The sequence below is a fragment of the Lissotriton helveticus genome, chromosome 10, assembly GCF_964261635.1.
Source record: "Lissotriton helveticus chromosome 10, aLisHel1.1, whole genome shotgun sequence".
Classification (NCBI taxonomy): domain Eukaryota; kingdom Metazoa; phylum Chordata; class Amphibia; order Caudata; family Salamandridae; genus Lissotriton; species Lissotriton helveticus.
In genome coordinates, this window is record NC_136071.1 from 62,716,292 (window position 1) to 62,736,768 (window position 20,477).

At 45.3% G+C, this 20,477-nt stretch overlaps 1 protein-coding gene across 1 annotated transcript in view; it reads left to right on the forward strand.

The window, feature by feature from the left end:
* LOC144783904 (extracellular calcium-sensing receptor-like) overlaps positions 1-20,477 on the forward strand; it is a 149,597-nt gene that overhangs the window by 50,630 nt on the left and 78,490 nt on the right. The window contains exon 4 of the mRNA XM_078662644.1: positions 7,953-8,180. Coding sequence (XP_078518770.1) covers positions 7,953-8,180 — 228 coding nt within the window. The remainder of the gene's footprint in view (positions 1-7,952; positions 8,181-20,477) is intronic.

Here is a 20,477-nt window from a genome sequence, read left to right on the forward strand (position 1 = left end):
TTCAGACTGGATAGTAAAAGTGAGGTCCTGTATTAAGGATAAAGGTCGATTAAATGAATTCCTAATGAATTAGAAGTTATTTAAGACACAAATCAGTGTGAGATAAACGACACAAGAAAAACTTTTAAATTAGACTTTTGTTGACGCAGACTCAGATCGAATCTCTATATTTGTCATCACGCACAGTGTTAAGGTATTGACTTAATACATATCTGTCAACTACCATTTGTTTAGTGAAAAACTAAAAAGAATTTTAATAACGGCCAAACACCGTCTGAGCTCCTAAGGTCCCAATTAACAGAATTAAGGTAATAATACACTTTTTGAATTACCTGAATAATTCTCGAGAGTCTTCTCCGGTAGCGGTAGTGTTTATATAATAAAATTCCAGGGAGCCAAAGGATATATAATTTTCAATAATGGTTCCTAACAAGAAAGGGAAGCACTAGTTATGGCAAAAATCCAACTGTAAACAATGTTTATGCTAACATCCAGGCGGTCAATTAATCGTTTCGTTACCTAAGTAATTTAGTCGCTTGTCGAGGAGCAGTTGCGCTATGTGATGGAAACCGGTCCGAGCACGGCGGATAAGTGGGTGTCGAACAGGCGTGAATATCGGAGGGGCGTTGCTCCGCCGTCTTTCCTGCTATGCGGATGCGGCAAGCAGCAATAGACGAGGGTTCCTGATAAAAAATAGGAAGCCAGTTTTGAGCATATATTTTAGTATAAAGGCCCTCAAGGATTTCGCCTAAGTCGCCAACTGTCGAGGTATGCACTTACCTTGGCGCGATGGGTAATCGTCCCAAAGTGGGTTCCCACTGTCTGTCCAGGGTGGCCCTTGAAAGGTCAGATCTTATTTGAAAAGAGAAATCTTCTCCTGATAGGGATTTTTGTTTCAGGGCTAAATTGAGGATATGGTCCTTCAATAAAAAAGTATGAAAGTTTACTAATATCTCCCGGGGCTTAGTCCTCTGTAGATTTCGCCTGAAGGGGTCCCTATGTATCCTCTGGATGTCCGTTTTCAACTCCTCTTCAGAATAAGATAGATTTAGAGATTTTTTTAGAAGTTGTATGATAAAGGTCTTAATATCTGATCCTTCACATCCTTCGGGTACATTTAGAATGCGAATGTTACATCGCCTCGCATTATTTTCCAGGACCTCCATTCTTTCTGCCAGAACAGTATCCTCTCTTTTTAGTTTAACTATATCCTCCTTGGCATTTTCCAACTCAAGAGACATCCCAGCCACTGTTTCTTCCAAAGCACCAGTTCTTGAAAAAAGACCATCTATCTTACTGTCTAAAGACTCACAGTATGATCTGATCGCTCTCTGGATTTTTGATGACTCTTCAAAACCCCGTTTAATGTCAGCTGATAAATTAGAAAACATGGTTAATAATGAAGCGAGTGAGGGATCTGGAGGTATGCTGGCAGCAAAATCAGGAAGTTTGGAGGGGGTGTCAAAGGTGGAAGAGGGATGCTGTATATTGCTTTGGTTTATTTGCAGGAGGCCCTCTAGATGTTGGGGTCCTGAAACGACAGACTCAAGGCATGTTTCAACCTCCAGACATATGCGCTCACCCAAAGACTACAGACTTCTGCCCCAACAGAACTGATCGGTGCCGCCGAGGTAGTAGGAGCCTCGGATGACTCCAGAGAACCACTAGGGCTGGTGTTATTTACAATACCCAATGCAGCTGCTGATGTCGTGAGCGAGAGATCAGGGTTTACCTCTATCGAAGTAAGGCTTGTAAGTGTGCCAGCTTCCCCCCAGGTTGTGCTTCATTGTGTGCCACCTCCATATTCTGAAGACTAGAAACCGAAGAAACCAAACAACCGGTCCGAACCGTGGTCGGGGATATGCCTGGTGAGACACGCGCAGAGGGGGGATAGCTCTGCGCCAAATCTAGGACCTGAGGAATGGCTTTAAAGTAAGATCGCAGTGATGGTGTTATCTTGGAACTAGAATCAAGAACTACTTTGGCTGACTTCTTTTTTTTCGCACGATTAGGTTTTGCCTCAGAGGAGAGATAGGAGGAAGTTTTAGGAGGCGTTTTGGTGGTGTTGATACTAATTAAATTAGTCGGCTCAGGACCCGCTGCAGCAGTATCCTGAGTCGCTTTCCCAAACACCAGCCTAGTTTCCAGGGCAGGGGGCCCACTCGTCCCCTCCTTCTTTCTATTGGTTTTGCCTCCCCTGTTTTGTTTTTGATAATTGCTGCCTTTATTACCACCACGGCCCCTGTTAACAGCTGCTGGATGTAACTTTGAGGTGGTTTCAGCTTGATTCAGGCAGTAACTTCTTAGGGTTGTCGATCGTGGGGTTTTAACCGAGCTGCACTCTCCCTGCTTTGCGCTGGGACACGGACCTAACTCTGACCCTGGGTCAAGTAGCCCTTCCCCAGGTGACTTCAAGCGCTGGCTATCGGCCGCTTCCCTCCCACTATGCTTCCCCTTCACCTCGTTTGTTGCTGCAGAGACTGTAGATATCGATGGGGCATGAATTGCTGTGTCTGTAGTAACCCCCGAAGCGGCTGCCGCTGCTGCTGTTACCGCTGTGTCCGCTCGCTCGGTCTCGGTTTCCGCCACCTTCCCCTCAGGAACCACAAAAAATCGAGGGTCTCTACGAAGAGACCGCAGGTGCCTCCCACGACGGAGCTCCAGGGCGGCTCGATACCACGTCCACAACGCCGATGGCGTCTGCAGTGATGACAGACCCGCTACGAGCTCGTTTGCTGGAACCCCGTGGAGGAACGCCAAAGCGGGCTGGAACACGCCCCTCTGAATGCACATGGACACGAGCAGCGTGAAGCAAACTTTTCATCAGGTAAATGTCTTTTTTCCTCCTTCGAATTGTTCGGTAATTTTTGGGTATTGACAGTCCCCTAGTATCACGAAAATTTCACGAAAATTTCATACGGGAAAGTCCTCGTTCTTTTACAGCTAAAGCAAACGCATTCGCTCCGCTAGGGCTCAGAGCGGAGTACCGCGGCAGCTAGCCTACTGCTGCCATGATCCTCCGATGATTGTGCGATTAGATTATTAACACCTGGAATGTGTCTCGCTCTAAAAACAATATTTAAACGGAGACTCTGTAACATAAAATATCTCAAAAGGTTCAATACACGTAAATCCTTAGCTCTTTGTCTATTGACAAGATCCACCACCGACATATTGTCGATATGAAATAGCACACATCTGTCTCGGAACTCTTCACCCCAGACCAACAAGGCAACAATGAGGGGGAAAAACTCGAGAAAGGCAATACTACGTCCTTGATGAAGCCACTGCTGAGGCCAACTCTCCGCACACCAACGACCTTCCCAAAAAAGGCCAAAACCGTGAGCCCCAGACGCATCTGAAAATATTTGTATCTGCCATATTGTATCATCTTCGACAAAAAAGAGGGAAACACCATTAAAGTCTTCCAGGAAGCCAAATCAACAGGTCATCCTTGATGGCTTTAGTTAGTCTAATTCTGTGATGGGGAAGATAAGCTCCCGACATAGCCATATCCAGCCTCCTGCAAAATGTTCTGCCAGCCCTGACCACCCTACAGTCGGAATTCAAGTAATCCAGCAAACGCTGGACCTGTCTCAGTTCAATGTTTTCCCTGTCCAGTACTTCCAACAAAAAATACCTGAATTCATGTGCCTTAGCAGCTGGTAAACGAGCCATCATGTCTTCAGTATCAATCTCAATCCCCAAAAAGGTAAGTGTGGTAGAGGGTCCTTCTGTCTTCTCAGGAGCTAATGGTACACCACATTCAGATGCCATAACCTGGAAAATGTTTAAAACTCTGCTACATTGATCCAGCTTTGCCTGCCCTATGAACATAAAATCGTCCAAATAGTGACAAACAGAAGTATGACCACTTTTTTGCACCAAACACCAATGTAAGAAAGTGCTAAATGTTTCAAACAAAGCACAGGATACTGAACATCCCATAGGCAGTATTCGATCCACATAGAATGCACCATTAAAGAACATGCCTAGCAGCTCAAAATCCAATGGGTGAATAGGCAGCAAACGAAAGGCGGACTGGACATAACATTTCGCAAGCTCCGCACCAGTTCCAGCCAATCGCACCAAACGTAAAGCATCATCCACAGAAGTATAGGACACATTAGAATCAGTAGGGGAGATGAAATCATTAACTGATTGACCCTCCGGCCACGACAGGTGATGAATTAACCTAAATTCGCCTACCACCTTCTTAGGAACAACACCCAGAGGGGAGACAATCACATTTTGTAAAGGAAGCTGACTAAAGGGGCCCGCTATTCTACCGGCTTTCAATTCCTTATCAAGTTTTTGTTGGACAATATGGGGTAATTCCTTGGCAGGTTTTAAACTATCGGCCCATCGATGGTAACGTGGCCCCTGATAACCTATTTTAAAACCAACCGTAAAACCCCAAAATAATTTGGAAGCTGCATCTGCATCAGGATAAAGCTCCAGCCAAGCCAACATTGACTGCAAATTAACTGGGGTAGGAGCCTTTTGGAGTAACTGGGGGAAAGGACCCTCTGCCTCTCTGACCCCTCCCGTGATCCCCGACCTTCTGGTTCGTGAGACATTAAGTAAGGGCATGTCTCCCTCCACATTGGGAGCACTCATGTTTAAATCTGCAAAATTGACTGATGCAGATACCTCGGTTGAAATTCCAACACGCGCCTGCTGCCGGCAATTGTCCCCCACCCAAAACACCCGCCCCCATTTGGGCGGGACGCTGCAGAAAGGGCTGATAAATTATGGGTAACCCGCTAGGCGTATGAGTCGTTGCATGTGGCTGGGTAGATGACATCCATTGTAACCATAGTTCCTGATCCACCTCCCCCTAAGGTTTGTCATGGAAAATGCTGACTCTAGCCCTGAATTCCTCATCATAATTTAACCATGCGTACCCGCCAACCAGTAACGGTGCTCTACGTATAGTATCCAATCGCCCTGTCCTGATGCCTCTCACAATATACGCTGGCGTAGATTAAAAAAGCAGCGGTCCAATTTTCAATATTCTTGGGTACTTTGGAACGCCTAGATAATTCCCATTCTTCCTCCTTGGACCCTTCTCTGGCTTGAATGTCTCTATGTAATAATTTGAAGACATCAACAAATTCGTGTTGCCAAATTTTTTGCTTAGTTTTTACAGAAAGATGCATACCAAGTGGCATAGCTAAACCCATATAAGGAAGTTTTGTCCGAAAATTAATGGGACTTGAAGCCTGTCCTGTTCCGGAAATGTTCCTTACCGATATTTGTTTGTCACCTTCCAAAGTCTCATCAGACCCTACGATATTACGGGGAAAAGGTGTCAATTCCACCGCAGAACCTGCTCCCATGTGATCCCCACCCACCAAATGTTGATTTACCATCCCAACAGCAACCTCCCCAGAGACAAGATTGCATTTGACCGTCAAAGGTTGTGACCAAGCAGCCCACCAATGAGCCTTACCTGACGCCAACTGGGCAGCACTCTTCTGAAATTCATGAGGATCATCGCGACCACGATGTCCGCCACACCGACCTTGACCCGATGAAGAATCCGCTTTGATCTCTGTAACAGACTAGCAGAATTGATTGCACCCCGACCCCTTCCTTTTAACCCCTGTTTAGAACCCAAAAAAGTTGCATTGCTACCCACATCATCAGTTAAAACTCCATCATACAAATTGTCCTCCACATCTGGATCACAATGATCCCTAGATAAATCCAAAACATCAATACTGGTGCTAGGCATTTCACCATCCCCAATCCCGCCATCATAGGCTGTCCAACAGGTCACAGGTCTCCGTGTAGAGAGCCCGGCCGAAAAATCAAAATCCGCACTTGATCCGCCCTGTACCGTACGGAACTTCTTTGAAGCCGCAACCTGCTTCGCAGACGCCAATCTGGAAACACCAGGCACCGTTGAAAAGACTGAATGGGACGTAAACGTCTTACAGCTCCTGCCAGAAGCCATTGAAAACTTACCAGAAACAGACGCTGAGATGGAGCCTCCAGCCTCCGACGATGAAGAGGCAGAATGATCAACCCAAACCCATTGACCACTCTGTGGTCCAAAAGAAGAATCAAAGACAACCTGAGGATGAGAGGGAGAGTGCGAGATTCTGGAAAAATAGAGACCATGCCTAAAACATTGCCCACATCTAAATGTTCATGAAAGTGCTCCATTATAGGCCATTCCTCCACCCCCTGAACCATAAAAACGCCCCCCCTTCCAACGCATCTGCAAAGGCCATGTCCGCTGTGGAAGGCATCCTACTATGGCCTGATGCGCATTTTGACCTGGGGGGGCCCCTAGGCTGAGGGGTTAACACATCCTCACTTGATAACACACCACATGTATATTCCTCATCACCCTGTATATTACCAGCATCCTGTTGAACAGGCGTCACATTTGACAAGTCACTAAAAACCTCCTCCTCAGCTTCACTGTCAGTCGAATAGTCCACCAGAACTGTAGGGGGCCCAACATCAAAAACAGGGGGAGCAATAATAATAAGTTGTGAGGCTGGTTTCAAATGTGCGCTGTTCTCCTGTAAAGCACCCTTTAAGTGCATCTGTTTGTGCAGAGAAACACACTCTGTATCAAAAAATTGTAAATCTCCCGCTTTTCTCCCCCTTCCTCATTAATAAATCTGGGGAGGGGAGCCGGACAACTACCAGCGTCCATTAAACCTCTTTTGCAGGTTTGTTTTCCAGCCCGCCCCAAGCGCTGCCCAGGTAATGCCACCAACCGCCTCCCTGACATGACCGGCACAGAAGAACAACGCGGCGCACTCACTTTAGCACAATCGTTCCGACCTGAGGAGCGCCCTCTACGAAGCACCATTGAAGCAGCATTACCAGGCTGTGGCAACTGTGCGCGGCTCTTCAAGGGGAGACAAGCCGCCACAGCCTCACTCACCCCCTGCGACGCCGAACGGCACAGACGCTTGGATCCTACCGCCACGACTTCCTTACACACCAGGGCGGAGCAGGTCACCTCGCCCCGCCTCAACAAGGACGCGGACGGCGTCCTTGACGATGTTCTCACCAGCCATGCCCCCACATGCAGAAACTCCTCAGCTGAGAGGAGGAGCCGTCGCCACAAACAAACGCTGGCTGACGAATCTCCTCAAAGTGAGGCGTTCCCGCTCAAGAACCAACCCACGTAGACCTCACTAAATCCCGCTCCCTATTGCCCTCCTGGCCTATCGCATTCGATGGATTGTTCCATCTCGCAAATCATCCCAGGAGTACACTGGCTCGGGCCAGGTTCCCCCTGGCTCCTATTATGACAGATTTGCACCATGCTTGCACCACACAGTGTGGTACATGCGTGACACAAACTTCTAAGTCAGATATTCTTTGCATGGCTTCAGGAATGCAATGCAGTGAAAATCACTGTGTTGCATTAATCTGCACAATGGAGGCATTCCATGGGTATTGTAAGGGTGTTCCCACACAACTTCCATGGTTGTGACGCATTTCCAGATTTACCAAACCTGGTGAACCTTGGAATGCATCAAAAAGATATGCCTCCCCAGGAGATGTGTAACGAGGTTTTCTCATTTTTGCCTCACAGGATTGTTTATGTGTAGGAAGGTGCCTTTCCTGCACAAAAACAATGCTGCCTGCAATACAGACACCCTTGCACCATGGTGCAAGGGTATCTGCTTTGGCATTAGGCTGCCACAAAAGTGCCATCACAAGGGAAAAGGACAGAAAAGCATCATATTGGATAAATACAAATCATTCCTGGACTTTCACTGTGACGCAGGGTGGTGCAGAAGGTGATTTGCTGCGCTGCACTGTGAAAACAATGTTTAAATATGCCCCCAAGTTTATCTATCAAAGTGATGTACTATTTGTCCTGGTTATTGGCTTTATGCAGAGAAATATGAATTTCTTTACAATGAACTTCATCTGTATATCTTTTGAAATTTTATTTTATTATTTGTGTCCAGATGCTGCACTATTTGAAAAATGTACACATGGAGACGGATAACGGCAGTCATTTGCTTTTTGATGCAAGTGGAGACTCACCACCATTTCTGGATTTGTTATACTGGCACGTGACCTCTAACGACACAAGCAGTTTTATTAAAGTGGGAAAGTATGATGCAGCTGCTACTCTGGGCCCTAAACTGATCATTGAGGAGAGTTCAATCCTATGGGGTGGAAAATATTTTCAGGTAAGACATATTGTGATTATCTTCAAGGCAAGACAATTACTTCTGAAGTTGCAGATTCGAAATTAGATAAATAACACGATTTCTTGAATCAAAGGTACCAGAGAGTAACTAAACTACTTAATAGCATTAATTTGTTGCTAGGATGTGGCTAGACATGGCTTACCAGGGCGAGGCCACAGCTGGAACCACAGAGGGCACATCACTACTAAGTTCCTGCTAGGATCTATTTCTTTTTTTAAGTTTGAGTTTATTGAAATATATGAAGTACAAAGGAAAAAATCATGGAATCGGGGGACCATGAAGAAACAGGAAAATGAAAAGAACAATCAAAGGAGAGGCAAACAAATATCATCAAAAAGAGGGGGAGGGGGAGGGAGAAAAAGGGGAATCATAACATTGGATAAAAAAGCAAAGCAGTAAAACAAGCATTATCTCAAAAATATGAAAAGTAAGCAGAAAAAAAGAAAACATAAATCGCATAAATCAATATTCGGACACTGTAAGGGACTATATAATTCAGGGTGGTTTGCGGACCTCGAGAGAATGAGCATCAAAGGTTATGGAAGAGGGGGAGGTGGAGGAGAGGTAGTCAGACAATGGAAGCCAGAGAAGGTCTCTTTTTATGGCCAGCGAGATAGGGGAGACAAAGTTAGTATCTAGTCTATGATGAAAACAGATTGCATTCCACCACGACTTAAAGGAAATGGAGGAGGCCTGCTTCCAGTTAGAAGTGATGTGGTGGAAGGCAACAGCCAGAAAGAGATCCATGAGATGGTAGTGAGAGCGTCCTTGGGGAAGTGCTGGAGATAGGGAGCCCAGAAAAAGGTGAGTAGGTGAGAAGGGAGTGGAGAAATGGAAAATCTTTTGAAGGTGTAACCAAACCAGATTCCAAAAATGGAGAGCGGAGGGGCATTCGAAAAGCATATGAAAAAGAGTTGCTACAGGGCATGGGCAAGACCAGCAAGTGGAAGGGGTATCCGCTGAGAAAGAAGACAGCGTTGTGGGAGTAAAGGGAGAGCGATTATAGAGAAAGAAAAGAGTTTGGGTCGTGTTGGCAGCTCTAGAGGTCCTATGTATCTTAGTCCAGATTTTGTCCCAAAGGGCAATAGGCCAAACTGAGGAAAAGTCCTGCTCCCAGGCCAATTCGACCTTCGTCTTGGTTCTGTCTATGGGAACTTGAAGTGAGCGGTATAAAAAGGAAGCCGAGGGGGAAGAGTCCAGAACTGAGGCTATGGGACGGTGAGAAAGGAAGATGGATTGAGAATCTGGCAGAGATGCAAGGTATGAGACGAGGATGGGATAAAGAGCGTCATATTGAGATCGTGAGCTAGCAGGCAAGGAAAATTGAGACTTGAGAGCGGAGAAAGGTAGAGGGACATTGTGAGAAAGTAGTTGAGAGATCCAGCGGATACCGCGGGAATGCCAGGATTTCCAGAAGAAAGTACGGTTATGTAGCAAGAGTGATTTGTTATGCCAGATAGGTTGATCATGCGTTGAGGAAGAGAATGGATAAGAGGAGGAGAGAAATGGAAACAGAACTTACGAGAGTGAGAGAGAACGGGAAACCGAAAACGAGTCAATGAGGAAGTAAAAGAGAGATATTCACGAAACTCAAAGGGAGAGAGAAAGGAAGCCTCAAGTGAAAGCCAGAGGGGAGGATAAAAAGGTAGGTCTGTAGAGAGCCACCGAGCCGACTGTTTGAGAGAAAAAGCCCGATGGTAGGTTCGGAAGTCAGGGAAGCGGACCCCTGATTGAGATTTATCTTTACGCAAAGAGGATAGAGCAATACGGGACTTCTTACCCTTCCAGAGGAATTTCAACAGGAGAGAGTCAACTTTTTTAAAGTAGTAATCGGGTATATGAATTGGTATCATTGAGAGAGTGTAGAGGAGAAGGGGGGAGAGCATCATTTTGATGGAGTTCAGGCGACCCCACCAGGATAAGAAAAGAGGATACCAGCGAGTGATAGCGGAATCCAGCTTTTTGGAGATATAATCGAAGTTAAATTTCAAAGTGTCAGGTAAAAGGGGGGCAAACCACACACCCAAGTACTTAATTTTCGATGGCTGCCAAGAGAAACCAGAGACATCAAATAGATGCTTCTGACAGGACGAGTTTAAGGGGAGAATTTCACATTTGTCGACATTGAGACGATAACCCGAAACGGCTGAGAAGGAGGAAACCTGTTGTAGAAAGGCGGGAAGGGAAGAGAGTGAGTTTGAACAGTACAGAAGAATGTCGTCAGCGTATACCGAAAGTTTAATCTGTTGAGGACCGAAGGGGAAACCAGAGATTGAACTATCTTGTCAGATTTTGGTAAGGAAGGGTTCTAAGGCGGAAACAAATAATAAAGGAGAGAGAGGACATCCCTGACGAACCCCCCTACTGAGCGTGAAATAATCAGAAACTGCACCATTGACGCAAATCGACGCTTGAGGGCAAGAGTACAGCAGTGAGATAAGAGAGATAAACTTAGGTGGAATACCGGACCAAGAAAGAGCGCGAAACATGAAGTCCCACCCAATCCTGTCAAAAGCCTTCTCCGCATCAAGGGAGATAGCGGCAAACGGAAGGTCTAACGATGAAGCTTTGCTGATGATGTTAAAAAATACTCTTGAATTATCTGAAGCGAGACGACCCTTCACAAAACCGGATTGTTCAGGGCCGATCAGGGCTGGCAAGATATGGTCCAGTCGTAGAGCTAGAATTTTGGCCAGGATTTTATAGTCCGTGTTAACTAATGATATGGGCCTATAGTTTTTGCACAGAGAATGATCCTTACCGTCTTTAGGAATAAGGCAGATGAGAGCCTGTTGAAAGGATCCGCTAGAGGAACCAGAGGCCAGAAAGGTGTGATAGAGAGAAAGCAGTTTCGGGAGAAGAAGGGAAGCAAAATGGGAATAAAATTCAATGGTGAAACCATCGGGGCCCGGAGCTTTACCACTTCGAAGTTTAGAAACTGCATTGGAGACCTCAGAAAGGGTAATATCAGCAGTCAAAGGTTCAAAATTCACATGTGAGGAAGGAGGGGGTGAGAGAGATTGGAAGTAAGTAAAGAGATCGTCAGGGGAAGGGATAGATTCCGGCGTGTAGAGAGATTTGTAAAAAAGCGAGAATTCATGAAGAATGTCTTTATCCTTAAAGAGAGTACCGCCAGAGGAGGATTTAATTTGTTCAATTTTTATGCGTTCCTTCCGGACTTTAAGATAGTTAGCGAGTAGTTTCCCCATCTTGTTTTGGCCGCCATAGTAACGGGCATTGCATTTTAAGAGTGAATTAAAAGCAGCTTCAGTGGTAAATTTATTAAAAGAAACCCTGGCCGCAATAAGTTCTTTAGGAGAAGATTCCGAGTTCGTGGAGTGAAAGGCAAGTTTCAACTTTTTGATATTAGCGAGTATGGAAGAGGATTTAGCCTCGTTGGCACGTTTCTTACGGGAGACAAAATTAATGATAAAACCTCTAGAGGCTGCCTTATAAGAGTCCCAAACTGAAACATCAGAGGTAGGAGGAATGGCGTTGAGTGAGAAAAATTCAGTGGTAAAAATAGAGAATTCTTTGCTAAAGAGAGGGTCGAGAAGAAGGGAATTATTGAACCTCCACCTGCCAGAGTGAGGCGAGAATGGAAGGAGGTCAATGTCTACGAGTACCGGGCGTGATCAGAGATTAGGATAGAGCCTATGTCGGAGTGTATAGCATGTTGAGTGAGGGATTTACTGAGGAAGAGATAGTCTATTCGTGATTGTGAGTTGTGAGCGGGAGAGTAGAAGCTATATTCTCGAAGGTCGGGGTTACACAATCTCCAAATGTCCACCAAAGCATTATTACAAACAGTATTAGTGAATTGAGCATGCATCTTGGAAGGGGAGAACCTGACTTTAGAATGACGATCGAGGAAGGGGTCGAACACCAAATTACAGTCCCCCCCAAAAATAATATATTCTTCAGTAAGGGAAGAAAGCTTAGTAGAAATCGAGGGCCAAAACAGATTATCAGTACCAGTGGGGGCATAAACATTGAATAAAACAATCGGTATCTTATCAATAAGCAAGTGAACTAAAACCCAACGACCTTGGTCGTCACATTCTCGTGAAACAATAGAAACATTCAACTTTTTGTGTAGTAAAATTAAAGTCCCACCCTTCTTAGAGTCAGTAGGGGAGAAGAGAACATGACCCACCCAACAACGTTTCACCTTTAAGGCCTCTGCCTCAGTGAGATGAGATTCTTGAATAAAGGCTATATCAGTGTTTAGTCTAGCTAGATGAGTCAGTACTCGTTGTCGCTTGATAGGGTTATTTAAACCCTTGACATTCCAAGTAACTACACGGAATGTAATGACAACAGGAAAAATATACAACAATGCTTAAAACTGCTTACTAAATCCAAGAAAAGAGAGAAATGAGAAAATGGAGATAAGAGAGTTGCAAGAGATAACAGGGAGATCAGATAAATAGAAAAGAAGATATGAGACAGAAAGGAAGGAGAGAGAAAAGAGAGAGAAAGAAAGAGAAAGGAGAGAGGGAGAACAAATACAGATAAGATCAAGAAGACAGTACACATCCAAAACGGACGACTGAGTATCATACTTACGAAAAACGAAAAACACAAGTGGGGGGGGGGGTGATAGCACCGAAGGGGGAACGACGACACCATCCAGAGCAGGAACCAAAACTCGGGAAACAGGGAATACAGGGAATACTGTACAAAACAGAAACAAGTACATCAGGAGAGGGTGAGGGACAATAGGACCTGCAGAGACAAAGGAGAAAACGAGATGAGTACATAATAGGAATAAAAACTCGATAAAAACATGAGGAAAAGTTAACACAAGAACAATATGTGCAGACAACCATGAAAGAAGACTAAAAAAGCATCGTCACAAGTGGCAACAGGGGAGAAACAATCGCAAACAGAACAGGAGGAATTACAAAAAGCCATTCAATGGGGTCTGGAAACGTCCATAACATCAGAGCCTTGTCGACGTAGGAGCTCCCGAAGAATGGCAGGATCTTCGTATGTGGTGGTTCTGTCCTTATAGGTGACCTTAAAAAGACAAGGGTGAAGGAGACCATATCGTGCACCAAGAAGTCTGAGTTGAGGGCGGAGGTCCAGGAATTGCTTTCTTCTGTCTGCGGTGGCCTTGGAAACATCCTGCGACAGGTAATGACGATGGCCCTCCCACACGATTTGTTTCTTAGCCTTGGAAGCCGAGAGCACCTGCAGAAGGTCAGTAAATTGGAGGAACAACATGATGACACCTCGAGGTTTGGAAGAAACTCTAGAGCCCAGACGGTGAGCTCTCTGTATGTTGATGGAGGCCAGGGCAGGAACATCAAGGATTTTTGAGAGAAAAGTTGGGAAGAAGACCGTTGGATTGGACCCTTCTGACAGTTCCGGAAGTCTGTAAAGGCGAAGGTTATTCCTGCGGTTCCTATTTTCCAAATCCTCTGTTTGTTTCTTGAGCAGAAGAACCTCAGCCTCTAAAGAAGGAAATCGTGAACAGGTAGAATGGAGAGCCTCTGAAGATTGTTCCAGTAGTGAGACCCGAGAGTCCAGAGTCGACCATTTGTCTTGCATAGCCTGCATGTTGCTCGTGGTGGCCTCTATAAATGGTTTAAGGGCCCGAATTTCCTCCAGAATAGTGTCTAAAGATGAAGGGGAGACACTATTGTCAGGTGAAGGGGGATCTTTTTTGAGGCGCTTGATAGTAGGCAACGTTGAGGAGATCTTCCCTCCATTTTGAGCTTTAGGGATTGCACCAGATGTGGCGTCCGGCTTTGACATGTTGGATATATCCGTGTCCTGAAGAGGCGAGTCGGAGTCAGAGCCAGGAGGAAGTTTGGTAGTCGCGGCAAGCTTCAAATTGCTGAGTTTCCCCATAAAGAGTCACTATACAGCAAGTGGTGCGACCAAGGCCGGACAGAAATATACAGTAGAGAAGCAAGCGCGACCAAACCAATGCAGAGAGAGCAAATGAAAAGAAGTCGCTAGAAGGATATCTCACACCGTTGCAGAGCAAGAGGCGGAAGCTGTATAACTCATATAAAGGTGCACGGCAGCATGAGCTTCAAAGAAGCATCTTTCTCGTAGATATAGCAGATATGCAATGCAGATCCATGAGAAGCAGGTGATGAACCTCCATAGGCGGCTGAGCGCGATGAGAAGAAAGGCAGTCTCTGGCGTTGGCAGGCAGAGAAGACAAATGGCGCATAGCATAGGAAACATAAAACGAGCATTCAGAGACGTGCCAGTAAAAAAGATATGGGAAACTCCTTTAGGCGACACAGGCAAAGCAGAACCGGTGAAAACAATGTTAGAAGTCAGCCAGAAGGTAACCGCATGTAGAAAGTCATTGGTAGTTGCACAAAATGGCGGCCATGAGTGTAGGCACAGGCGCTTCAGAAAAACAGGCATGAAAGGGTTAAAACGTGAAGGCACATAGTGGCAGACTCACCGCTCAATGGGAAGAGCAAGTTCTGAGGCACGGGCGAGGTGTCCAGCGAGAAACGAGCATCAAAGTTCCACAGGTGAGAAGGTGCGCAGCGCGCACAAAATGGCGGCCATTACCGCGAAAGTCCGAGTAAGGCAGACGAACTTCGTGGAGAAGCCGCCTGATTGCAGAAAAAGATACACACCATGTGCCCCTCACATTCCGATGCCTGCTGGTGCGAGCTGAGGGGATTCCGGCTTCAAAAAACGGCAAAAATCATCCAGAAACCGAGGCTGGGCTCCGGAGCTCCGGGACTACGCCGCCATTCTCCTCGGCGCTTAAGCCACGCCCCCTCGCTAGGATCTATTTCTGAGCTCAGGAAGGGGGTTGGGGGATCCGTGGAGTGTAGCAAGAGTGGGTGGGGTCTAGCAAGGCTACAGAGGATGACGTTTCAACCTCATTGAAACAACAGTTGAGCCAATACATCTCGTGGATCAGCCACGCTGGGGTCTTCCAGGATCATGTCCACTGGGAGCCAGCTGGAGAGAGGCAATGTCAAATGCCTCAATGGCTGCCTCTGAGGAGTCAGCAGTGGTGGCATGAGATGCTCAGACATCCCTGTTGGGCCACTCCATCCCCTACCTGATGATCAATGGAGAGACGTGACGTGGAAGGGACGGGGCTTCCTGCTTGAGTAGCCCGATTACAACCCCTGCAACATCCCTACCGAGGCTCATTCTGCAAATCTGGGATTACACAGAATTTGCATTGCTGAGCCTTAGAGACAGGAGGGGCAGCAGAGGAGCCCAGCATGTCCCCCTGATAGAGCGCGCGAGGCCACCCGGCCAATAGTTTTCGCCGTTTCCGGCTTCAGGGCCCATATACTTTCCAAATCACCATATACATCGATCGGGTGACTTCACGAGCTCTACCAGGTTGAGTGTGTGTGTGTTCCCTGCTACCAATTTTCGGTGCACCCGACTTACCATCCACCGATGCGGGTGCTTAATGACCACAATGAATCAGGGAGCTAGCTGTAAAAGAAAGGCAGCAAAATACAAACCCAACCAATAACATTCAAATACTGTTTAAATGACCACGGACAACTGGAAGTTTTAAAATGTTTATCTAAAGTTCAATATTTTCTTGCATGAGGTACAATAACACAAGGCAATCAATAACCAAGATAACGTAAATCACATAAGCATAAAGAAATAATGACAGAGTAATCATCAAGGTACTAATAAAATGTAACGAAAAAAGATACTATGCAAGTCAGTATTATCTAAACAGGGATAGCCTAAGTGTGGGTGACTATAGGAGAGTTTATAATGAATACCACGCTTCACTTAAGGTGAATGGGCCTTTGAACAATCTAGGCAACGAAGTTCTAGACCATATCAGGAAATGACACACTGCTATGCGATATATAATTTCTAACAAATGAGAAGACATAGGAATAAACTTTAGGGAAAATATAAATGACTTTCAATAGTTGCGGAAAGGCATGGAAAATATAACATATGCAATGTTGAACTTTATTAAAGCAAAAGTTAGAAATTCAGAAGGTGCAAGAATTTCAAGAGGTTCAGAGCAATATTTACCTAGAAAGGTGTGGAAACCAAACCCTGGCCAGGGGTCGGTTAAGGACAGGAAACCCTCAAGGAAAGATACCCCTCAAGGACGGCAGGTGCAGAATGGACACCCAGAACAGGACAGGATACCCTCGGAATAGGAATCAGGACAGGACCCTCAGGACAGGACAGCAAACCCTCAGGACAGGACCCTCTTCAGGACAGGACCGGAACCCACAGTTCGGAAGCAACGCCTGCGCTCCACCCGCTCTGCAGCTATCGATCAAGACCCCGATTGGGTTAGCGAACTCCCAGCTAAGTGCCTTGCCAGCACTTTAAGGTTCAGTAGAACCTTAGTCTATGGTCAAATTCGGACAGAGTGCTCCGCAGCGCTCTGTATCTTCAGTCACCTATTGAGTGCGTTGGGTCAGTGACAGGTCAGCTAAACCAGACAAGTCGGACGGTTCACTAGGTGAACCCAGGGTAGATATACAGTTTGGGGACAGTGTACCACCCCCCAATGTTGCAAAGTGTCAGAATCCCTCAATTTCGATTGGTCCTAAGGTAGGGTTTGGGTAACACACCAATCACAATACACGAATTGAAGCCTTCATTAACATATTTGGGTACCGCCTAGCAGGTTTGGGGTTCCCATGAGAAGTTACACGGCAAACAGTAGCGCAACATTACAATGTATCATATAAGGAGCCACATTCGCTGTTCTCGCAGGGCAGAGGTGACTTTCTCAGGAGCATCTTGCCCATCACTGCCAACTGGCGGTGTTCCATCTGTCAAGGTCCCTCGTGCTGCCGAATGTCGCACAGGCGCAGAAGGGACCTCCAATATGGCTCTCCTCTCACTCAGACCCCCATTTCCCGCGGTACATGAAAAGTAAGCGAAAACAAATTAATACATAATAATGTCATTATGAAAAACACATCACAGGGTTTGTACTTTTAACTCATCATCAAGAAATAAACTTATTGCATCTAAATGTTAGCTACATTGACACGGACACAAGAGCAGTGGCACGAGCAGTACCACATGATAAGCACAGCTATGAATTACGCATGCGCATAACTTTCCCTCCACTTCTGCAGACGCGTCAGGACACGTGAGTGTGGCTGACGCATGCGCAGTAACTAAAATACAAGCGGCGGCCATTTTTTTAGGGACACGGATTAATTCATTAGAAATACACATAGGCAAGCTTCGGGAACTTTGCCTAAACAAAATAAAGGTTAGTAAAACATACATTTTTGTTACCTTATTACACATAAACGAGGTTCTTGATTTCGGCAAGCCGCAAAATATGCGAAGCTTTGCTTCATCAATCCCCTCTTTGATGATATCTACTATCATCACAAATTATAATGGAACCAGATGCCAACTTTCTTTCACACTTTATAAAGTTCTATTTCTTCCAGCAACCGTTCTAACTTTTCTCTTTCAGTTTTAGCAGGGTGAGAAGTCTTCACCTTTTTGTATATCTGATCATTCACTTCCTCTAATTCAATCTCATCCACACTTCGTTTCACTCCTCTTGCATTTATCTCGTGCTTTTTGGTGCGCTTGCGGTATTTACAGCATAAGAAAATGGAAAGTATAATAAGACCTATAATACCAATTGGCATCAGAATTTTGAATAATAAGCTTTTACCTATGCTAGCAAGCCAATGACCTACATTTGAGAGACCATCTACCAGTCTCTTCCAGGCACTATCAACCTCGAGTGGTTTGAGTTCCTTTGCCAAATTAGTAATGTTTTTCACATATCTTTTGATCTGCACACTTTTATCCGGAATATAAGTGCAACAATGTTGCGCCTTCAACATCCGGCAGACTCCGCCCTCTTTCGCTAATAAGGTGTCAAGAGCAAGTCGATTTTGTAAAACCATTGATCTGATCGCAACCATTTCGGTATTGACCAGCAGAAATCCATGAGCTGTTTCAGTAGACAGCACATCTACTATAGTAGATAATTTGCAAATTCTGTGAGTATTCAGAACCACTCCCACTCCAGGTATCAGTGCACTGAAAATACTACCCATAATTTCACCTATACTTTCTCTTTTACTACGCACTAAGCCATTAGTATCTTCATTGCTTCCAGCTTTTCCATTCACATGGTATATTTTCGGGAAAACAATGCCAAAGTAGCAGCTCCCATACCAGTGATCCGGCAATTTGAAATAAGCCTTGTCCCCACAAATGTAATAAATTCCAGGAAACACAGGCTCTGACCCATTTTTGAAACCCCAACCTCCAATTACCTTGTAATTATGTTCGCATTCACTGGAACCAATGAAAACATTATTATAATAGCTAGTCTTCTCGCGGTGAAGACATAGCTTGCCTTTCTTTTCAAAATCCAGCAACAGAGCAGGACCCGCTCCACCAGATGAGGTGCCTTCCATGTTTTCTGCCCACTTTGGCTTTTTCTGACTTTCGTCATTAGCCTTCTTCTGAATTTTAATTCTCCTTTTCTCTGCCATGTTCAGGAACATCTTTTCCTGCTCACGCAAAGAACAAGTCAAGTTATCTCTGTGTGCGTCTGCTATGTCAATGTTCCCTATAGTCAGAAAGTAGTCTCCCATATATCTTATGGTGTCAGTTTTGGTATGTACAGGATTCAAGTTCCCACGTATAGGAAGTTCAGAAAAAATCACGTCATTGTTAGAGTAATAATACTGTAACGGTCCCCTTTTGTAAAATAAACTAGCTAAAATGCTACAGGAAATTCCATATGTCAATGGCAGATGATGGTATGTCACGCCTTCAGCCACAGAAGTAGGTAGCTTCATGCAGACATAGCAATCTTCAATTTCCATAGTCTCTACATAGTGTATTAACAAGTTTGCGAAAACATTTAAGTGTGTCTTGTTCTTTACTCCATGATAATGTAGTCCTCCCTCATCTGATGCTTCTAAGTTCTGTTTTGTTTGTCTCAGGGCTCTTTCATGTCGTGCTACACTCTGTGTTGTTAGCTCCTCACTGTCAGTATTTACAACTTCAGTAGGGACAATGTTAGTATCTTTACTTACAGCAAAGGGAATGAAAATTGTTAATCCTATCCAGATAACTATCAGTACTACTACACTACATATACACACCTTGCAACACGTCTTAAAACGGCTGCAACTAGGTCTACCATTCACTGTTGAATCAGACATTTTGGCTCAGAAGGAGTTTCTCGAACCCCTCTTTTTGGCTTTACACAACTAGCTTACTTTGTGCAATTTCACGGTGGTTCGTCTTCCTCTTCAGCTGAGTACTCTGGGACAGGCTCCCCGTCGCTCACGTCAGTTATATCAAGATCTTCAAGTTCTTCCAAAACCAGTGTCCATTCAGGAGACTTGTACTTTTTGTTTTGTCTTTTTATTCGCTCACTCCTTCTTTTGGAAGAGTCTTCTTCTTGCTCTGCTATCCGAGCACTTCTTCTTGCCTCTGCACGTTTTTCTTCCACTGTCTTTATCCTAAGTCTCAATCTTTTTACAAACCTAGGCTCAAGGTTGTTTCTTTTCTTTAGTCTCTTAGTCGGTACTTGGACTTCACTTTCTTTTCTTATTCTCTTGTTCTCTTTATCTTGTGGTAATTCTTCTCCACTTTCTTCTCCTACTTCCCTTATCTGGCTAGTTCCAGGGCTAGCATCAAATTCTTCTGCCTGGTTGTTAATCTGGCCTTGTTCAGGAATATTTTGTTTTTGGCTTTCGATTGTCTTTATTTCTGTTTCTGTTTCCTGAACCCGTTCTTCTAACCCTCTCTGATCCTGTTCAAGCACTTCGATCTCTTGATTTTCTTCTGCTCGAACTATCACTCTTTTTCTAGTCTCTCCCTTATCTGCATCAGGTGTGCGCGGTGGTGTATCAAATACCTGCTCTGTCCCTGTCTGACCTTCTCCTTCCTCAGTTTTGATTTGAATCTCAAACGGCTGAGGTTCTTCGCCTGTGCCTTGCTTTTCCTGACTAGTCCACTCTCTACCTTCACTAAGTCGTTCTCTTGTTCTGATAGGATCTTCAGTCAGATCAATCATCGGTATCCATTCTTCTGGCCATATGCTTGGCAGCTCGTCTTCAGCTACTCCTGGCTCAGTTTCCTGGACCTCTTCAGCAGGCTGGATTCTTGGCAGTTCGTAGTCAACTACTCCTGGGCCAACGTCTGCTGTTCCTGCAACCTGACTGGTGCTGGGCTGCTCGTTGTCAGTTGCTTCTGGTCTGGCTCCTTCAGGGTCCTCTGCTGGTTGCCCTTCTTCTTCAAATCCTTTGTCTGGCAATACCTTCTGGGTGTGTCCAG